The following is a 19956-nucleotide window of genomic DNA, read 5'->3' as shown; positions in this document are numbered from 1 at the left end:
GTGATAAGAAAATCTAACACATCTTCCATTGCACTAGTGAAAAATATTAAAGTAGTTACTGTATATCAACTTAGCATTAACATTATGATCTAATATTGCTGATTGCACCCCGTTTCATTTAACTAATCAGGTAGAAATATTACCAAAAGTACCATTCACCTTTTAGTTAATTTATTTACAATTATGATTGCAAGGAAGGAAAAACTTAACATAATTTCTATACATGCTATAGATACTTGCAGTAGATGATAGGTACAAAATTGGACATTTTAGCTCATTCCTATTTTGCTTTACATGGCATGCCTTTATATGCCCACCTGCTTTCACTTCAAAAATTCACACTGAAATTATTAGAGAAAATGGCTTCTTCTTTTGCTTTGTATTTCCTTCTTCTAGTTCTTGTTGCAAACATTTTCTACTTCCAAACCTCTTTGTGTGATGACGCTGCTGACCAGGCATTGATAATGGGTATATGTAGACAAGTACAAGATTCTACCTTCTGCTTAAATACTTTCAGACAAAATATACCATCTCATCCATATACTCCTACTGTAGTAACAAAAGTTGCTATTAGCCAATCATTACAACATGCTACCAACAATCGTATCTTCATAGAGACATCAAAAGCAAGTTCCAAAGACAAAGACATCCAAAACTTGTTTGCTATTTGTGATAGTGGCTATGGATTCTTGATTAGTGAGCTCCAAAGCGCTACTCAATCATTACCCAAAAGAGATTTTAATGCCTTAGAAAATTCACTTTCCAAGTGTCCCAAATTTGTGAATGACTGTCAGAGTGCATTTGGTGGCAACACCACACCTGAATTATTAGACAGGAGTAGGAAACAACTAGATCTTGTACTAATGGCAAATATTGCTGAAGGTCTTATTCAGAAATAGATCTTTTAAGTGATTATTATAAATTTTTGTATCTTTCCTGAAAATTATAACATATTTAAATGCAGAAACTGATCTTGCAATAAATCGTTCCTATTTCTCAAGTGACTATATCATGTCTAAGCTTGTCATTTTCATTTTGGCTTTGGCATTTCGGACTATGATTAGTACGATCCGAACTTGCATGTGTTTTTTCAATAAGTTAATTGCATAATTAATTTAAATTAGCTAATGCATTCTAAATGTTTGATTATAGACTTAAGATGAAAGCAATGCTTTGGGAGGAAGATCAAAAGATCCGAATCGGTATTCATTTTCTTCCCGATGTGAAGCGCGTATGTTATTTATATATATATATATATATATATATATATATATATATATATATGACATACATACGTGAAAATGGCTATTTGAGAAAATAGAAAAATAGAAAGAGTAGCGTAAAAATGCTATTTGAGAAAATAAGTCAAAAGAAAAATAGATTTGGAAATAAAAGAAAAGAAAAAAAAATCGATGGAGTAACATAACTCAGCTCAGCCAGAAAAAGAAATGGATCGTACCCGATTCGCCTTCAGCAGCGCGGCAACAGTTACAAATTTGAAATCCCTATTTCCCTCCACATATTAAATTGAATTACAGATCCCGTCTTCCCCCAGCACTTGCAAAAATGGCTACCAAAACTCAAATTCACCCTCCGAAACCCGCAAAACAACCACCAAAAACTCCCAGTAAGCATTGGTCCCTCCAGGATTTCGAGATCGGAAAACCCCTCGGCAAAGGCAAATTCGGCCGTGTATACCTTGCCCGAGAAATCAAGGTAATTGGAATTTTTATATTTTCTATATACTCGTTTATACATATGTGATTATATGTTTCGTTAGTAAAGAGTAGCAGGTTTTGGTGAACTTGAATTTTGTATAGCAGAGTGGGTTTATAGTGGCATTGAAGGCGATATTCAAGGAGCAAATAGAGAAATACAGGTTGCATCACCAACTGAGAAGGGAGATGGAGATTCAAACAAGTCTTCGCCACCCGAATGTATTGAGGCTATATGGCTGGTTCCATGACGAGGAGCGGATTTACTTGATTTTGGAGTATGCTCACCGCGGTGAGCTCTACAGGGAGCTCAGGAAGACTGGTCGCCTGCCTGAGAAACAGGCCGCCACGGTATGTCTTATCCTATTCATAGAATTTGGACAAAAAAGCACACATTTTGTTTGCTGTCTTATGATTTATTTCTATACTTTATTTAATTTGGCATAAGCATATATTCATAATCTTTAGTGTTAGAGAACTCCAGATTACTGAATATTGGAATTAGGCGATAGATAGTAGTTGAGAATATGTTTTAGATATTAGCACTTTATTGTCGGTCCTATGCTTTCTAGTAGTTTAGCATTTCAGAGAATTACACGTTTAGAAAATATACAGAACTTCTAATACCTTTTATTTGTGCTACATAATATTGGTAAGAGATGAGTTTAAAACTTTAACTGGAATAACGTTGTCAGTGAGTGATGAAAGAGAAGTCTTGAGAATAAAGACTAATAGTAGAGAAGAGTTTGACAATGCCGAAGCTTAGCGTTGGCTGTTGCCTGGCTTTGTATTTATATTAGCAAGTTACAATAGAGATAACAACAAATATATACTAAACGTGTACAACTATACTAGGTTGTTAAGCATATCTAGAGTCCTACAACTTTACAACATTATCACATCCTAACACCCTCCCTCAAGCTGAAGGGGAGGAACGAACACAAAGCTTGGTTAGGAGATCGTGGAACCTAGCAGATGGCAGAACTTTGGTAAACAAGTCAGCAAGTTGATGAGAAGTGGAAACATGAGAAACAAGCAAGTCTCCTAGGTTGACCTTTTCACGAACAAAATGATAATCCAGTGCTACATGCTTTGATCGAGAGTGGAAAACCGGGTTGTGCGCAAGATGAATAGCTCTAACATTATCACATTTAGCCATTACTGGTGAGCAAAGAGGAACATGAAGATCACGTAAGAGATACTGAAGCTAAGTAACTTCAGCAACTGCAACGGTAAGAGCTCGATATTCTGCCTTGGTGCTAGAGCGAGCCACTGTAGGTTGCTTGTTAGCTGACCAAGAAATAAGATTATCGCCAAGAAAAATACAAAAATCAGTAGTTGATCGACGTGTTGCAAAGCAACCAACCCAATCAGAATCGGAATACACTTTAAGAGAGAGAGAGAGAGGTATTTCTGGTAAGTTGCAAGCCCCAATCAGCAGTACCTCTAATATATCGAAATATTCTTTTGACAGCTTGCATATGAACCTTCCTAGGATTATGAAGAAACTGAGAAGCAAGATTAACAACAAATTGAATATCAGGCCGAGTAAATGATAAATACTGGAGAGATCCTGCCATTTGACGATAAACTGATGGATCACTTAGGAGAGCCGAAGTAGAAGAGTGCCAATCAAGCTTGCTTTGTAGAGGAGTTAGAACTGGTTTGGATTTATCCAATCCAAATCGATGAAGAATATCATTAACATAGCGATGCTGGGATAAGAACAGACCAGAGGAATTTTTAACTAGCTTGATGCCGAGAAAATAACTTAAAGGTCCCAAGTCTTTCATAGAAAATTCATGTTGCATGGCTGAGATGAAAGAATCAATTAACTGTTGAGAGGAACCAAAAATGGCTATGTCATTCACATATATAAGAAGAACAAGCGACTCGGATCCCAAATAGAGAACAAACATACTGTTATCTGACTGTGATTGCTTGAATCCAAGATCTGCCAAGAAAGAGGTAAGGCGATGAAACCAAGCTCTTGGTGACTGTTTAAGACCATATAAGGCGCGCTGAAGTTTACAAACATGATGTGGGTAATCGGTGTTCTCAAACCCTTTAGGCTGACGCATATATACAGTCTCTATTAATTCTCCATGTAGAAAAGCGTTTGACACGTCCAGTTGGTGCATGATCCAATTACGTTGAAGAGCTAAGGCAAGAACCAATCGCACAGTACTTAACTTGACCACAGGAGCAAATGTTTCAGAAAAATCAACCCCCGGCTGTTGAGAATAGTCTTGAGCGACTAGACGGGCTTTATAACGATCCACAAAGCCATCTGAACCATACTTTATACGGAAAACCCACCTGCTACCAATAATATTAACATTAGAAGGAGGTGGAACTATGGACCATGTGTTATTCTGAATAAGTGCATCAAATTCTTCACTCATAGCCTTAAGCCACTGAGGATCCTTGGCATCTTGATTGTATGAGGTGGGTTCAGATAAGAGGGAGAAAGAGGTAGAAGCGGATAAAGATAGAAGGATACGAGATTTAAGTTTGCCTGTCATCGTGCGGGTGACCATTGGATGAACATGAGGATGCGTAGATATATTAATTTGGGATGGTTGTGAGGGTGAAGAATGTGTTGAAATATTATCGGATAAATCAAGAGATTGAGAGGGAGAGGTGGGGGTACTATGAGTTGTATTAGATTTTGATGACAGAATATGAGAATTTTGAGGAACAGTACTTAGAGTTTCAGTAGCCAATGAGGGGGATAAATGTAAAGCATGTGGAGATAAGTTGGTTCAGATTAAATGAGTTGGAGCATCACCTGGAATATTGCTTGAAGATGAGGTTGGACTTTTATCAAACAAACGACTTGAAGCTGGTGAAGATAATGCCGAGATACACGTATTTGAGATGGTTTCGGACTCAAGGAAACATGATTGTGTGGAGTGGAGAGAGTTTTAGTCAAGGAAGGAAGTAGAGATTCACTAGGAGACTCCTGGATTTTGGAAGGAGAATTCTTCGGTGAAGTAGGGAACATTGTAGGATAAGGAAAAACATCTTCAACAAAATGCACATGCCTAGAGATTAAAACTCTATTATCAACAGGATCAAGACATTTATATCCCTTATGCCTATCAGAAGTCCCCAGAAACAAACAAGGTGTGGATCTTGGATGAAACTTAGATTTATTGTGTGCAACATATGGATAACAAAGACTCCCAAAATTTCGAACGGATGAATAGTTAGGAACCTGACCAAACAGTAATTCATAAGGAGAAAGGAAACGTAAAACTGGTAAATGAGTAATGTTAATAAGAAAAGTGGCATATAAACATGCATCTGCCCAAAACTGAAAGGGCATGTTGGCTTGAAAAAGAAGGCAGCGTAGGACATTAGCAGTGTGCCGATGTTTTCTTTCAGCTCTTCCATTTTGAGCAGAAGTGTAGGGACAAGAAATACGATGAACAATTTCATGCTGCTTTAAAAAGAATCGAAGCAAGGTTGTCATATTCTTTGCCACCATCAGATTGAAAGAAAGAAATGGATGCACCAAAGATATTCTTAATCATGGTATAAAATTCCTTGAATTTGTCATAAACCTCAGATTTTTCACGCAATAAATAAATCCAAGAAGATTTTGTATAGTCGTCAAGGAATAAAACATAATATCGATACCTAGAATGTGAGTCCAGAGGTGCTTGCCATACATCAAGAGTGTACTAAATAAAATAGAGCACTAGACTTATTATTAGACAACGAGAAAGAAAGTTTTGTTTGTTTGCCCAAATAGCAAACATTACATTTATTGTTGCCAACAGAGGAAGAACAACTAATTAATTTCCTATTGACTAAAGAAGCAAGAGATGGGCTGCCAGGATGTCCCAAGCGTTGGTGCCAAAGAGAAGCTGGTGAAACTGAAGCGGATAGGCCGACGTTCGAAACATTGGTTGAAGCAACAAAGAGTGGATAAAGAGCGCCAATATTGTCATAGTGGAGCAACGTCGTGTTGGTCTTCATGTCCTTTACAAAAAAACCAGAGTCCGTGAATTCGATGAGACAATCATTATCCCGACACAAACGTTGTATAGACAAAAGATTTTTGGCAAGTAATGGAACATATAAAATATTTTTTAAACGAAGAGGTTTTGAAATAGTAGATAGACTAGAAGATCCAACGGAAGAGATAGGAAGAAGATGACCATTACCAACAATAACCTTAGAGGATCCAGTATATAGAGTAGACGAGGAGAGAACTGAAGGGTCATTCGTCATGTGCGTGGATACGCCAGAATCTGGGTACCAAATTGTAGGTTGCAACTCTTCCACGTTTATTGCAGTAAAGGATTTGGGAATATTATTTGCAGCAAAAGAGTGGTTGAATCGATTTCTACACTCCAAGGCAGTATGGTTGAAGCGAAAACAGATTTGACACTGGCTTGTTGGAGTAAAAGGTGGTCGTCCCAAAATACCACCAGCAGAGGAAGGAGGAGGACGAGAATGAAGTTGATAGCCAGACCAATTTGGAGAAAATGATTGTTTGTTAGAGTGATTTGAGAATCCTCTGGCCTTGCTATGATTTCCTTTAAAGTTCTTTCCTCGACCTCGTCCAAAGGAGCCACCTTTTTCAATAGAAGCATGTGAAGTAAATTGATCTTTAGTAGATGCAAGTAAGGCAGTTTGTGCTCTATGATCTTCAGTTGGATTTGCATTAATGTGAGCCTCTTCTGTGAGTAGGAGAGGACGCAAAGAGATAAAGGATGGAAGAGTTCCTGTGGCATTTAATCAGGAAACGAAAGTGCGATAAGAGGGAGGCAGCCCTTGTAGAGCTTGAGTGACTAGATCTTCATCTGTGACAGGTTTTCCGATTGCACGCAAAGAGCAGGCAATTGAATGTAATTGTTGAAGATAATCTTCCATGGAAAGAGATCCTTTCCTGAAATTTTGGAATTTTGACTTAAGATGAATAGCAGAGGAAGATACTTGATCCAAGTACAATGAGGTTAAAGTATCCCACGCCTCTTTAGAAGTCTCACATGCATAGTTTAATAAGGTATCAAGTACCGAGGGTGATAATGTTGCATTAATCCAGCTTAATGCAATTGTATCACATTGAACCCATAGTTGATATTTCTCATGAGTTGATTCAGGACATGGAATAGATCCATCAATAAGAGAAAGAAGATTATGACTTTTGAATACAGTTGAAAGAACTTTCTTCCATGTGAGATAGTTAACATAAGTTAACTCTATTAGAACAAAACCTTTGATGTTTGAAATAGTTGGAGGTGGAACTGGTAAACCAAGAGAAGAAGCAAAGGTCGTTTTCATGGAGGAGGAAGCTGTGGTGTCGCCTTGCTCTGATACCATGATGAAAGAGAAGTCTTGAGAAATAAAGACTAATAGTAGAGAAGAGTTTGACAATGCTGAAGCTTAGCATTGGCTGCCTGGCTTTGTATTTATATTAGCAAGTTACAATAGAGATAACAACAAATACATACAAAACGTGTACAACTATACTAGGTTGTTAAGCATATCTTGAGTCCTACACTTTACAACATTATCACATCCTAACAGTGAGGATTCATATAGTTGACCTCAACTTGTTTGGGATTGAGACGTATATGTTGTTGCTATTGTTATGGAATGAGACGGGTCCAAATGGTTGGAAATGGAAAGCGGGGATTCATATTGCTGCCCTAACTAGCTTGGGATAGAGGCGTAGTTTCGTTGTTTAATTGTGAGCTATAAGTTGTTTCAATAAGAACTGATTCACTCTCCTCCTAACCCAAACAAAGAGGATAGAGGTTCAGTGCTTTCCCTGTCTATTTTCTGCCATGTAAGGTATGACTGTATGAACCTCTAGTAGTTCCTTGAAAGATGGCGCAGTTTTAGATTGACTTTCGTATCAATTTATGTTTTTTCTTTTCCGTGCCTTGCTTATGTTATTCCTCTGAGGTTAATGTTGAACAGTGAATTAATATTAATTTTTCACACTCGTCGTTTTGTGACTCCACATCTGTTCGAAAATCTTTTTTATAATAGTCGAACACATAATTACATTTCTGTAAATGTTATTGTTAGTTGTCGACTTCTTTCTAGTTTCTTTAGGTTAGGTCTATGACTTTTGATACTTTGATTGGTTTTCCTGTAGTATATTGCAAGTCTCACACAAGCGCTGGCGTATTGTCATGAGAAGCATGTCATTCACAGGGACATAAAGCCAGAAAACCTGTTACTTGATCATGAGGTAATATCTTGATAACTAACGGTCTTCCTTTGCCCCAGGTGTAGGGATGACAAATGGTGCGGGGCGGTTGCGGGGCAAACCCGCGCACACCCGCGAAGACTCCAACCCGCCCCGCCCCGCAAAACAAAATTTGTTGTTTTTAACCGCCCCGCCCCGCCCAAACCTGCCCCGCATATTTTTTTTAAATTTTTTTTTAAATTTGGGAAAATTATCAAAAGATACCACATTCCAAATTTCCAATGTATTATATTCTTCTTTTTAGAGAAATTTTATGCAATTTTTCTTCTTTTGTTGATGTTAACTCCACTTACTACATGTAGTTATCTTTACCTCCTATCTTTTTAATATTAATGCAAGAACGTAGACTCTGTACTACTTGAAGTGTATGTCACTTTCATTATAAATATTGATTAATCGAGAACAGCAATACGCAAAAAGTAGTATTGCAATCGCTTGCAGCAAGAATAAAAGCTAGGACGAGAACGTTGCTTCTTCAATGTTCAAATCACTTTGTTTTTTGCCTAGTATTTCTGGCTTATTACCAATAGTTTGTTTAAGGCTCTAAACTTATCACAATTAGTCCTTTGCTGTCCCTATTGTCTAATTTCTTTACTCATTTTACAAACAAATTCTCTTTAGAAATTCGTAAAACAAGTTCTTTTTTTCCTCCCCTAATAACAGTGAAGATATTGTCATATAACAATCCCAATTTCGCTTGGGATTGTAGCGTTACAATTATAATATAAGCCTTCCAGTTATGAGACAGTAGAATTCCAGTTACAAATAAGAGCAGAGTATTAAGATATGACTGACTTTAGGAGATCTGGTAGCGTTTTAGTCTTTTAGGTTTTACTTAAAAAAATAAGTCTTGACCCGCGCCCTGCCCCGCCCCGCGTTAATTTTTTTAAAAAAAATTAGAACCCGCCCCGCCCCCGCAAATGCTGAAACCTGCCCCGCCCCGCGAATGCTGAAACCCGCCCCCCGCACCCGCACCGCCCCATTGCCATCCCTACACAGGTGCCAAGTTTTGTTAACACCATTTCATAGAGCAAGAAAAAGAAAATGTTATACATGGCTAATTTGAAAGTTATATTTGTGTTTTTACTGGAGAAAACAGTTTGAGCAGTCCACCTTTCATTTGGCAACAGTGAAATACAATCAATTTTTGAGGAGCAAACTACAAATCTACTTTAGTTTCCTATATTTGTTTTGAGACAATAGTTTGATACAAGGAAGTTCTCCGTGTTCTCTCTTGTTGATCCTAAATTCTTTGCTTACATCTCAGGGTGCCTTTAGTTGCCGAATTCTAAAGCTGGAGATTGGCATGTAGATAGCTTACTGTTATTTTGTTGAGTTGTTTCTTGCAACTGTGTTAACAATTAGACTCCCTGACTTTTTCCAATGGTTAAGACCTAAACACTCTGCTAGAGATGCACATACAATTACATCTTAGAATACCATTTGTAATGCTTTCTAGCTGAAGATCGGCCTGTAGAAAAAGCATAGCCTTTATCATGTTTCTTGCAGCACTATACCATCAAATTACATGGATTTTTGGTTTGAATTAACTACAAGGGAAGTCTTTTTGAAGCACTTATTTCAATATGTCATCGCCTATCTTCAGAAGCTCTTCTGTTCAGTCTCGTTTCCATATGCCATCGCCTATCTTTTTGTGGTTGCATTTTCACTTAATCGACAAGGCAGGAAATGCCTCTTTGTAGGATTTCGTGCCAAAAAGTCAGAGTTTTCTTTTGGCAAAATACATACTTTACCCATCGACCTTGTACTCAAATCCCTCTTACACACTTGTTAAATACGAAAATAGTACTACATACCAAAACTTTTAAAAGTGTGTCAATTACACATTTCTTTTATCATGTGTCACATGCTTGTATTACACATAAAAGAGGCGAGTGAAAACTACAAAATTCGTCTGAAATTAAGTTTCTTTTTATTTTTCCCTTTTTTAAACTATTTTCTTTTCAAATTAAAGAAAAAAAAATGTAACCCGTGTCTTCATCCCCAACCCCAAACCCCAGCATTTCCTTCCCCCCCCCCCCTCCCGTTTCGTCTTCTTCCCCAACCTTCATCCTAGTTTTGTCTACCCCTCATATTTCGTCTCTCCAATCCCCATGACTAAGAAGAAAAAGAAAAAGAAGAAGAAAAGAGGAGCTATTGGGTCTTGTTAAAATCACCATTATTGACCTTTTAAAACAGCTTGAAAATATTATCGGTTTTTGTTGATTTTGGTGTTCCATGACCTAGAAAATTAGTTTGAATTCGTGATTATTGTTGAATAAAAATTTATTTAGGTGACTAATTTTGATAAAATTCAAAAAATACCATTAACAAGTTTGAAGCTTTGGGTTTGAGCTTGAATTTGAAATTTGTATAAGGATTTGTGATGGATTTTGTTAAAATTTGTTAAACATCGGACAAATTGAATCTATAATTAGGGAAGAAGGTGCTTGTAATGGAAGGGTTGGTGGTAGTATGGTGGTGGTGGAGAAGATGATGGGGTTGGGGAAATGAGGAGGGGGTGTTTTTTTTTTTTTTTTCTTTTTTGTATTTTTTTCTTTGGGAAGATGAGGAGAGGGGGTGGGGGGCAGAGGGTTTTTTTCGAGTTATGACACATGTCAGATGTTGATTGGTGCGTGTAATAGCAATCTTTAAGTAGATGTGGTCAAACACCGAAATGGTATATAATTGACACGTCTTTAAAAGTTTTGGTGTGTAATATTATTCCTGTATTTAATAAGTGTGTAAGAGGGATTTGGTAATCAGGTCGATGAGTAAAGTATGTATTTTGCTTCTTTTTTTTTCTATGCTATCTGGCTACCATTATATATAGAATTCTTTTGATAACACCTCATGTAGTTGCACAACTAGGTAGTGACCTCTGATTCTTTATCACGTATGTTTTTTGGCTGTAGTTGTGAATGTGTGACCTTCAGTTCTACATTGATTCTGTCGGGATCGAAATAATATGGTGGATGCGGAAACTAACAATACAAAGCTTGGTGGATGATAAATCAGACAATAAAAGAAAAATATGCTAAACTAAGCATAATAGTTTATAATGGTTTGGTCAATTGATCTACATATGATAAAACTAATATAAAAGAGGAAAAACTATGGAGAGAAAAATCTGTCACTAAACAAAACTCTTTAATGACTACATTGTGGATAAACTTGTCTTCCAAGAAAATGATAAGACATATGAAGGAGATTTAATCCTTTTAGAAGTCTTTTTCCCTTCCTTCAAGGAAAAAGTCCTAATAGATTAAAAATTCAGGGCAAAATCTTAACAGATTCGACATTCTGGAGCTTGAAACACCTTCTAAGTTTGCTACATTTATCTCATTTTGTTTGACGTATTTTAGCCCATTCAAAGGGAAAAAAAAGAAAAAGAACATGTCTACTATAATAGCTGTTTCAAATGTTCATTTTCCTTTGAATAGTCAACTAAGATAATGACAGTCAGGACCAAGAAAGTATTCTCTAGGTGTATTCTAATAAGACTATACATAACAGAGCGCTTGGGATGGTCTAGCTAACATATTGAAAAGTTGTTTTATGGGCGTCCCAACCAAAACTGGATTCGATTGTCACATGAAATGTAGGGCCACTTGAAGATTGCAGACTTTGGGTGGTCTGTACAATCTAGAAGCAAAAGACATACAATGTGCGGAACTCTGGATTATCTAGCACCAGAAATGGTGGAGAACAAAGCTCATGATTATGCAGTTGACAATTGGACGCTGGGGATCCTTTGCTATGAGTTTTTATATGGAGTGCCTCCATTTGAGGCCGAAAAACAGACTGACACATTCAAAAGGTAAGGATTGCTCTGCCTTGTCATCTTGTAATTGCTAATGAAAAATACTAACATAGAGGAATATAGAATTATGAAGGTAGACCTCAGCTTCCCTTCAACACCTGATGTGTCTGCTGAAGCTAAGAATCTTATTAGCCAGGTAAATTGATTAGTACTTGTCTATGCTTTATTCCTGTAAGAAGAAACAATGGCACTCCTTTCTGATGGCTTACCTTTACCCTTTGCAGCTTCTTGTGAAGGAGTCTTCAATAAGGCTCTCTCTTCAAAAAATCATGGAGCACCCTTGGATAACTAAGAATGTCGATCTAGCTGGAACCTGCTCAAAGTGACATTTTCACATACCACTCAAGATGATTATCACATGTAATAGGAAAAAGAGTTGAAACTCCAGAAGATTAATAACATTGTAGGATCTTTAAAAAGCCCCTTTTTTTTTTCTTTTTTTTTTTGTTGCATCTTTCATTTCATGTAACAACTTTCAAACTTTATTACACTAAAATATAAAGAAGAATATGTATTTTTCACCTGAATTCGTTATATTTGAAATCAATTACCATATATTTATCTGGATTTACGTCGGATGGACCCATTTATAGAAAAATATTCAGTTTACAAACTTTTTTTTTGCTCTTACTCTATTTTCTTTTAAAAAAAAGATATTCAAAATTGAATTTGTGGCACTTGTAATATTCGAGTTGCATAAAAAATTATGATAACAAGTTCAATGTGACTTTCTTACCATTCTACTCCAAATGAGTAAATATTCTGAAATCTCTGGAATCCCACGTGTATCATATGGCGTACCTACTACTAAAAATGGTCCATACCTAAGGTTATATATATGGTACAACTATACAAGGCTGCTAGTATTTTGGGTGGCGTTTGAATTTGACTTTTGAAAAGTAATGTGTTTAATTGAATTTATTTATAGAAGAATTAATTTTGAAAAACAGTTTTGTTTAGAAAGTATCACCAAGGTCCTCAAATATTATAACCGTTTCATTTGATTAAAAATAGACTAAATAATTACTAAACTTATTTCCGATAAAGCTGAAATGCTGAAAGAAGTTAAGCATGTGTATAGACTATAGGGAAGCAAACAATATTAGGAAAATGACATTGTATGTTATAAGTGTTTGACCAAAAAGTATTGAGCTTTTTGTTAATTACTAATTAAATAAAAGGATTTTAGGTAAATCTTGCCCAACGATAATTTACTCTAGATCTAAAATAGAAGAGGAGAGTAAGCAAGTATAGCTCACATAAGATTCAACTGTGATATTGATTAAATCACATTAGACAAGAAGAGTATGCTGATTTCCGTAATGTTTAAAAACAATGAGGAATACATGGAAGGAAAAAGGTCATCGATCTTTGATAAGGTAGAACCCCATACATTTGGTGTGATGAGACTAACGATATATGTTGAAGATCTGAGCTTCCTTGCTTCTTTCTCCTTCGTGGAGAGAGAGATGAAAATCTCTCCTCCCTTTAGGGAATATCTCTGTGTTTGGATTTGTTCCGCCCCCCTTTGCTTCTTCTTCTCACTTAGTTTATATACTAGATCTTCTCCCTTACCCAAAGGTCATTAACCATAGTACTTAAGTCATTTGACTATATTACGGGTTGACCCCATTAAATGCCGTGATATCCAATTTGCTTCTCAGATATCCTAAATATATGACCTCGGTCGTAGCCGAGGTGCGTGTCATTATAGCGAAGGCTAATGGATACGACAGTTCCAAGTAATTTTTCGTCGTTCCTTCCCACGTCGATTCCTGTCTGGTCAGATTTAGACCCATACAGTTAGTCCCTCCGCCCATTGGGGTCGCCTCTTGGCGAGCTTGATGGGCAGACTCCGTTGATTCGAAAATTGGGAGAATTCTGAACGCTTTATGCGAGAGGCAAGCACCTCATGGCAGGTAGCGACGTGACATTTTGCGAGTTGCGTCAGACCGTTACGTTAGTTCAGAATGTCATTAATACTTCTCATGCGCCATTATGGCGCACATTTTCTATGCATTGCATCGTTTCCCGGACCCTTTCCGTTTTTTGAATGGCGGCATTTGGGTTTCCTGCTCAGGGAATTCATATCCCTATAAATAGGGGAGAATCTTTCATTTGAATGTTACGCTTCTCAATTGCTCAAGAGATTCTTGCAACTCTTCTTCTTCTTCTCCAGTTTCTCATATTTCTGCTTCTGCGAGGATTTGCTGTGACTACTACCTTTTTCCCCTCATCACTTTTGTTTCTTTTAATCAAAGAAAAGATGGCTGGTGCTTCTTCCAACTCTAATAGAGCTGCTGGTGCTCCGATGCCGAAAAGTGATGTACCCCTAGTCGGAGAGGGAGTGGAAATAGTGGAGGATGAGGGTTTTCCGACGGTAGATGAGGTGGTTCCTCGCCCAGAAATGGCGTGGACCGACTTCAATAGCCCTGCTGGAGATGAGCCGGAGCCCGTTCTTTCTACGATGGATGCTGCGGCGCTCACGGAGATCAAAGCCAAATGGGGGATCTCTGATCACATTGAATTGGTTCCGGCGGATCTGGACATAGTGCATTTACATCGTACGGGCTACTACGCATTTTATGCATATCCTTTTATCATCGGGTACATGCTTTCCTTTCCTTTTTTGGTGGTGGATTTCTGTCGCTTCTATGAGGTGTGTCAAGCTCAACTTTCTCCATACGCGTACAAGCTTTTCCTTATGCTCATCAAGTACGCAGAGCTGGCCGGACGAGGAATTTCTCTACGACACATGCTTCACCTCTTCGCCCCCTATTTTCTTCAGGGTACGAAGATTCACATGCGTCACCGAGGAACAAAGAGTTTGGTAGTGAAAATGGACGACGAGGCAAATCGCCGCTTTTAGGAGAGCTTCTTCTACATTCGAACAGAGCACGTCGTATCGAACCTAGCGGGGTTTCTTGAGACATGGAATTTCACCCTTAGGTCTTCTTTTCTTTATACTTTATGCATTTTTCTTGTGGTTGTCGGTCGTCTCTCTTTAATGACCTCGTTGAGGGTTTGTTTTTGTTTTTGTAGCTGGGAGAGCACCCGCTCCGCTAGTTGCTGATATTCGCGAGTAGGTGAGCACGATTCTTCCTCATACGGTGGGGATTCACGAATGGGCACCTTTCCATGAGAAGTTTGGGCGCAAGCCTCTTGTTGGTGAGTCGGCTCGTTGTGGTTTGTTACTTTGCTCTTTGCTCCGTATTTTCTTTTACCTAATCTTCGTTTGATCGAATCTCCTCTCATTAGTAGGTCGGAGAGGAATGAGAAGGGGGAGGCTCCTGTGCTTGCTTTTCGCCAGCCCGCTTCCTCTGCTCGACTCGTTCTAAGGGTAACCGCTGGTGAGGGCACCCAAAGTTTGGTTGCTCGGCAGATCATGTCCGCGGCTGGACCTGTTCGTTTGGAGGTTACTCCCCGGTCAGACACACTGGTTCTCACAAACCATTCAACGGATGAACCTTCTCGCAACAGTGGTGAAGAAGCACCGTCAAAGAGGCGGAGGTTGTCAGAGAGGGCGTCTTTGGTTGAGACGTCCTCAAGGGGCGACCCTACTTTGGCAGTATTTGAAGCTGGCGGTGACACCGTCCTGGGTGCGGAGGCGACGCCTATTTTGATAGTGGAAGAGACCACAGTTGTAGGGGACAAAGTTTAGGGGTTGCCACGATTATTCCCAGCGGTCCATCGTTATCTCGGCAGGGTCGCGCCCCCTTTTCGGCTAATGAGAGGTTGAAAGGCGTGGTAGTGGATGACTACAAATCTGATTCCGACATCGAACCTAAGGATATGATGACGTTCGATGAAGGCTTTACCAGGGTCGATGTGAGGGCGAAGGTCCTTCTCATGTGCTCGAGATTCCATCGGATCTTAACCTATTGGAGGACACGGTGGAGTTGGTGCCTCAATTTGACCTTCTGTGTTCCGCCGTCGAAAGTGAGTCTCTTCGGGAGATCAATGATTCTGCTTTGTCACATGGTGTGGCCGGGATGGCCTTGAGGGTGAGTTTCCTTTCGCCTTTTTCTTTGTTTTGTGCTATTTTGTTTTCGCTGATTCCTCCCCTCTTTTTCTTTTTTATTTAGACTTACATGCTAGAGATCGAGAGTGCTTGTAGGGCCAAAGTCTTTATGAAAATGGCTGTGAAGTATCACCGGCGTGCAGCTTAGGGCGGGCGGTAGCACTCCATCCGTTAGGAAGGAGTTGGAGAAAAGGGATGAGGAATTGATATGGTCTATCCGCAAATACAGTGAACTCGAGGAGTTACTCCATGCCAAAGATGAGGAGCTCAAATTGGGCAAGGGGGTTGTCGCGGAGTACGAAAACCTTCAGGCGAAGGTGCTACCTTTGTCAGCCAAGCTTGAACAAAACACCACCTGAGTCGCCGACCTAAGCGCAGAATGGACGGAGAAATCATCTGAGCTAGAAAAGAAAGTGGCCAAGCTGGAGAAAGCTGAAGGGGCTTGAGTGTCGGCCTTGGCGAGGGCGGCGACACTGGAAGACACTATCCGCGTCCATAGGTCTAAGCAGGAAGCCGAGAGGGCGACGGCTACACTAAGCGAGGTACAAATCAAGGAGCGGATCCGTGAACTTGATCGTGATGCTTTGAGTCTGGGAGATCGAGTTACGGCTCTCGAGGATGAGAAGGTGCAGCTATTGGCTCAAGCCCGCCCTCAAGAATCTGCCCCTGTTGTTGTCCCCCACCGCTTGTATGAGCTATGGGTTCATACTGAGGCCCAACGAGATATATATATATATATAAGGGTTTGTGGGAGGCAGGGAGCATTCCTGAGGCCGCTTTTGAAGATGATTGGATGAAGGCACGCGAGGCTCGTCTTACTTGCGGTTATGACCCTGCGACACCGGATGTCGGTAAGGGTGCTGAAATTTAAGATGGGCTTCCTTCTGATAATGACGATGCTGGGGAGAACCGCGGTGGAGATGACGCCAAGTGAAGATTTGTTGCAGCCTTTGTACTTAGTTTTTTTTTTCCATTCTTTTGTTGTTAGTTTTCATCTTTTATTGGGGGCCCGTTTTTGGCCTTTTGTAAGGCGTGGCTTTTGCTCATGTACATTTGAATAAAATTGTCGCTTTGTCTTTGGTTGTATATCTTTTGACTTTCTTTCTCCCCCCCCCCTTTTTGAAGAGGAACTTCAGATTTCTCCGTGATGAGTCCATGATTTTTTAATTGGGAATTCGAATGAGGTTGAATCTAGTTCGCTTGATTCGAGCGAGGTCGAATCTCGTTTTGTGAGTTCAAATGAAGTCACTTTTGATCTGCAAGTTCGAGCGAGGTTGACTTCTAATTCACCAATTTAGGCTAAATCAGTTTTGACTTGTATATTCGAGCGAGGTCAAATTCAAACTGGCCAACTTGGGCGAAGTCAGTTTTGACTTGTATATTCGAGCGAGGTCGAATTTAGACTTCCGTTTGGCGATGGCCGGGGGCCGTAAGGGTGTAAATTCGAGCGAGGTCGAAATTATAATCCGTTTTGAGTTCAAGCGAAGTCGAACTTTCCTTTCGGTTGGCGAATGCCAATTGCCATAAGGGTGTAAATTTGAGCGAGGTCGAAATATTAACGCGTTGTGAGTTCGAGCGAAGTCGAACTTTCATTTCGCTTGGCGAAGGCCAATAGCCGTAAAGGTGTAAATTCGAGCAATGTCGAAATCGTAACCCGTTGTGAGTTCGAGCGAAGTCAAACTTTCCTTTCGCTTGGCGAAGGCCAATGGCCGTAAGGGTGTAAATTTGAGCGAGGTCGAAATCGTAACCCGTTGTGAGTTTGAGCAAAGTCGAACATTCCTTTTGCTTGGTGAAGTGCGGGCTTGGTGGTATGGTGAGATTTGCCTGTTGCATTACTTCTATTGGAGAACATTACACATTGTTGCATTGTTCATGCGTGCGTTTGGGTGATTCCCAATTTGTTTAATTTTGCTTTTATTGGAGAGTACTGTACGTCGGGGTGAGTCCCGATTTGTTTAATTTTGCTTTCATTGGAGAGTACTGTATGTCGAGGTGAGTCCCAATTTATCTAGTCCCTTCTTTGGCGAGATGGGCGATGAATATTGTTACTTGTGCTTCTGGACACCCTGGGATTTGATTAATTTCGAACGCAGTTCGGGTGTGATTCGTAATATCTAGTCGGCTGAACCGACATAGGATTGCCATGGCGAGCAGCCATGCAAGTTTTTGTACTTACGTTATGACTGTGTTGGAGAGACTGTTCCATGGACTCACCGCCCAGCCCCAGGTCATGGAAATTTTCCTAATAATGTCGGCTCGTTCTGAGTTGTTTGTCCGTTATTTGTAATATGGCACGGTGTGGAGGGTCTTGCTCGTCTGGTGCCTGCGGGATGGTACAATGCGGAATGTTGTCCTGATGTGTTCGGTGGCGTTTGCTCCTTGTTCCCGCACCTGTGAGAATGCTCGTGTTCTAATCCCGATCCAAAAAAAGAAAAATGAAAAGTCAAGCCCAAACAAAATTGTCTGTTACCTTGACATAATAAGTCGGCGAAGGGAGAAGGGCGTTGTAGGATGAGTGTTTGGATTCGCCATTAGTCGCGTCTGGGATTCTTATGGGCTGAACATACTTTGCCTGTTGGGACCTGGCATTCAGATCCTGATCCGACCCCATCCAATGTGCGCAAGAATAAGGGAAATGTAAGTTATACTCCGTACATAAATTACTCAAATACGGGTACAAAAATAAGGTAGGATAAGCTGGTTATTTCAAAGAATCACAGTAGGCTACTGCCCTTCCCTAAGAGGAGGAGGTATAGATCGATATATAACGTTAATATAACAAATAGGATTGCGGACGTGCTAAGTGTGTACTGGCCGTAATCCTATTTTGAGTACTCGTACGACGTACCAAACCCATCGCTATAGCGAGACGCTGATTTTGTATAGATATCATACATAATTTCGATTTCATGCAAAGATTTGACCCTAATTGATTTGGTTATTTCAAAAACTTGTCTACCACTTTTTCAAGTTGGTGTTTATACGGAGATGGTGAGGCTATGACAACCGGGAAGTGATACTCTGGCTGGATTTAGATCTAGAGGAAACTAAAATTTTGGCTAAGAAATTCCCACAGACGGCGGTAAATTGTTTGACCAAAAAGTGTTGAGCTTCTTGTCAAACTAATTAAATAAGAGGACTTTAGGTAAATCTCGACCAACAATAATTTAATATAGATATAAGAAAGAAGAGGAGAGTAAGCAAGCATAGCTCACATAAGATTCAATTGTAATATTGATTAAATCACATTAGACAAGAAGAGGATGATGATTTCCATAATGTTTAACAACAATGAGGAATACATGGAAGGAAAAAGGTCACCGAACTTTAATAAGGTAGAATCCCATACATTTGGTGTGATGAGACTAACAATAAATGTTGAAGATATGAGCTCCCTTGCTTCTTTCTCCTTCATGGAGAGAGAGAGAGAAATGAAGATCTCTCCTCCCTTTAGGGAATATCTCTGTGTTTGGATTTGTTTCATCTCCCATTGCTTCTTCTTCTCACTTATTTTATATTCTAGATCTTCTCCCTTACTCAACGATCATTAACCATAGTACTTAAGTCATTCGACTATATTATGGGCTGACCCCTTGAAATGCCATGATATCCAATTTGTCTCTAAGATATCTTAAATACAAGACCTCGGCCATGGCTGAGGTGCGTGTTGTTATAGCGAAGGCCAATGGATACGACAGTTTTAAGTAACTTTTCGCTGTCCCTTCCCACGTCGATTCCTGTCTGGTTAGATTTTGACCCATACAATAAGTATTCGTATTAGCAATAAAGGAAAAAATTATTTGTCCACTGAAATACCCACCCCCAAAAAACATTGACTAATTATTTGGAGTAGGGTTTAATATATACGTACGTTGGGGGTACGATCTATGTTGATATATATGTTTAACCAAAAATAGTAATTTCGGTCAAAGCTTTATTTTAGAAGAACTCGGGTTACTGATAATCAATATATAAAATGAAGAAAAGAAATTGGCTTTGATAATAATCAGATGAACAGAAGAATACAAAGTGAATCAGTATATTTCGGTGATATTTTGTGTCCTTACAAATGATCAATCTTCTCATTTTATAGCTATTTCTAAGTGGTACGTTTTGTTCTTCCATAATTGAGCCATTATTGTCAATTAATGGCATTTAATGA

At 39.3% G+C, this 19956-nt stretch overlaps 2 protein-coding genes across 3 annotated transcripts; both read left to right on the top strand.

The window, feature by feature from the left end:
- Positions 1 to 359: 359 nt before the first annotated feature.
- Positions 360 to 899, top strand: LOC104242104 (uncharacterized). Its single transcript, XM_009797103.1, has one exon. The coding sequence runs from the start codon at positions 360 to 362 to the stop codon at positions 897 to 899; it is 540 nt and encodes a 179-aa protein (XP_009795405.1).
- A 533-nt stretch (positions 900 to 1432) lies between these two features.
- Positions 1433 to 12340, top strand: LOC104242103 (serine/threonine-protein kinase Aurora-3-like). Of its 2 annotated transcripts, none has more exons than XM_009797101.2 (6): positions 1433 to 1716; positions 1824 to 2066; positions 7837 to 7932; positions 11556 to 11770; positions 11837 to 11909; positions 11998 to 12340. In XM_009797101.2, the coding sequence occupies exons 1-6, from the start codon at positions 1567 to 1569 to the stop codon at positions 12097 to 12099; spliced, it is 879 nt and encodes a 292-aa protein (XP_009795403.1). In that variant the 5' UTR covers positions 1433 to 1566; the 3' UTR covers positions 12100 to 12340. The 2 variants fall into 2 exon arrangements, with proteins under 2 accessions (XP_009795403.1, XP_009795402.1); XM_009797100.2 differs by having other exon boundaries at positions 1821 to 2066.
- The last annotated feature ends 7616 nt before the right edge of the window (positions 12341 to 19956 follow it).

Source organism: Nicotiana sylvestris, chromosome 3 (genome assembly GCF_000393655.2).
Source record: "Nicotiana sylvestris chromosome 3, ASM39365v2, whole genome shotgun sequence".
In the NCBI taxonomy this organism is placed as follows: domain Eukaryota; kingdom Viridiplantae; phylum Streptophyta; class Magnoliopsida; order Solanales; family Solanaceae; genus Nicotiana; species Nicotiana sylvestris.
The sequence above is the reverse complement of the archived record's forward strand: the minus strand, read 5'-3'. Positions and strand labels throughout refer to the sequence as shown.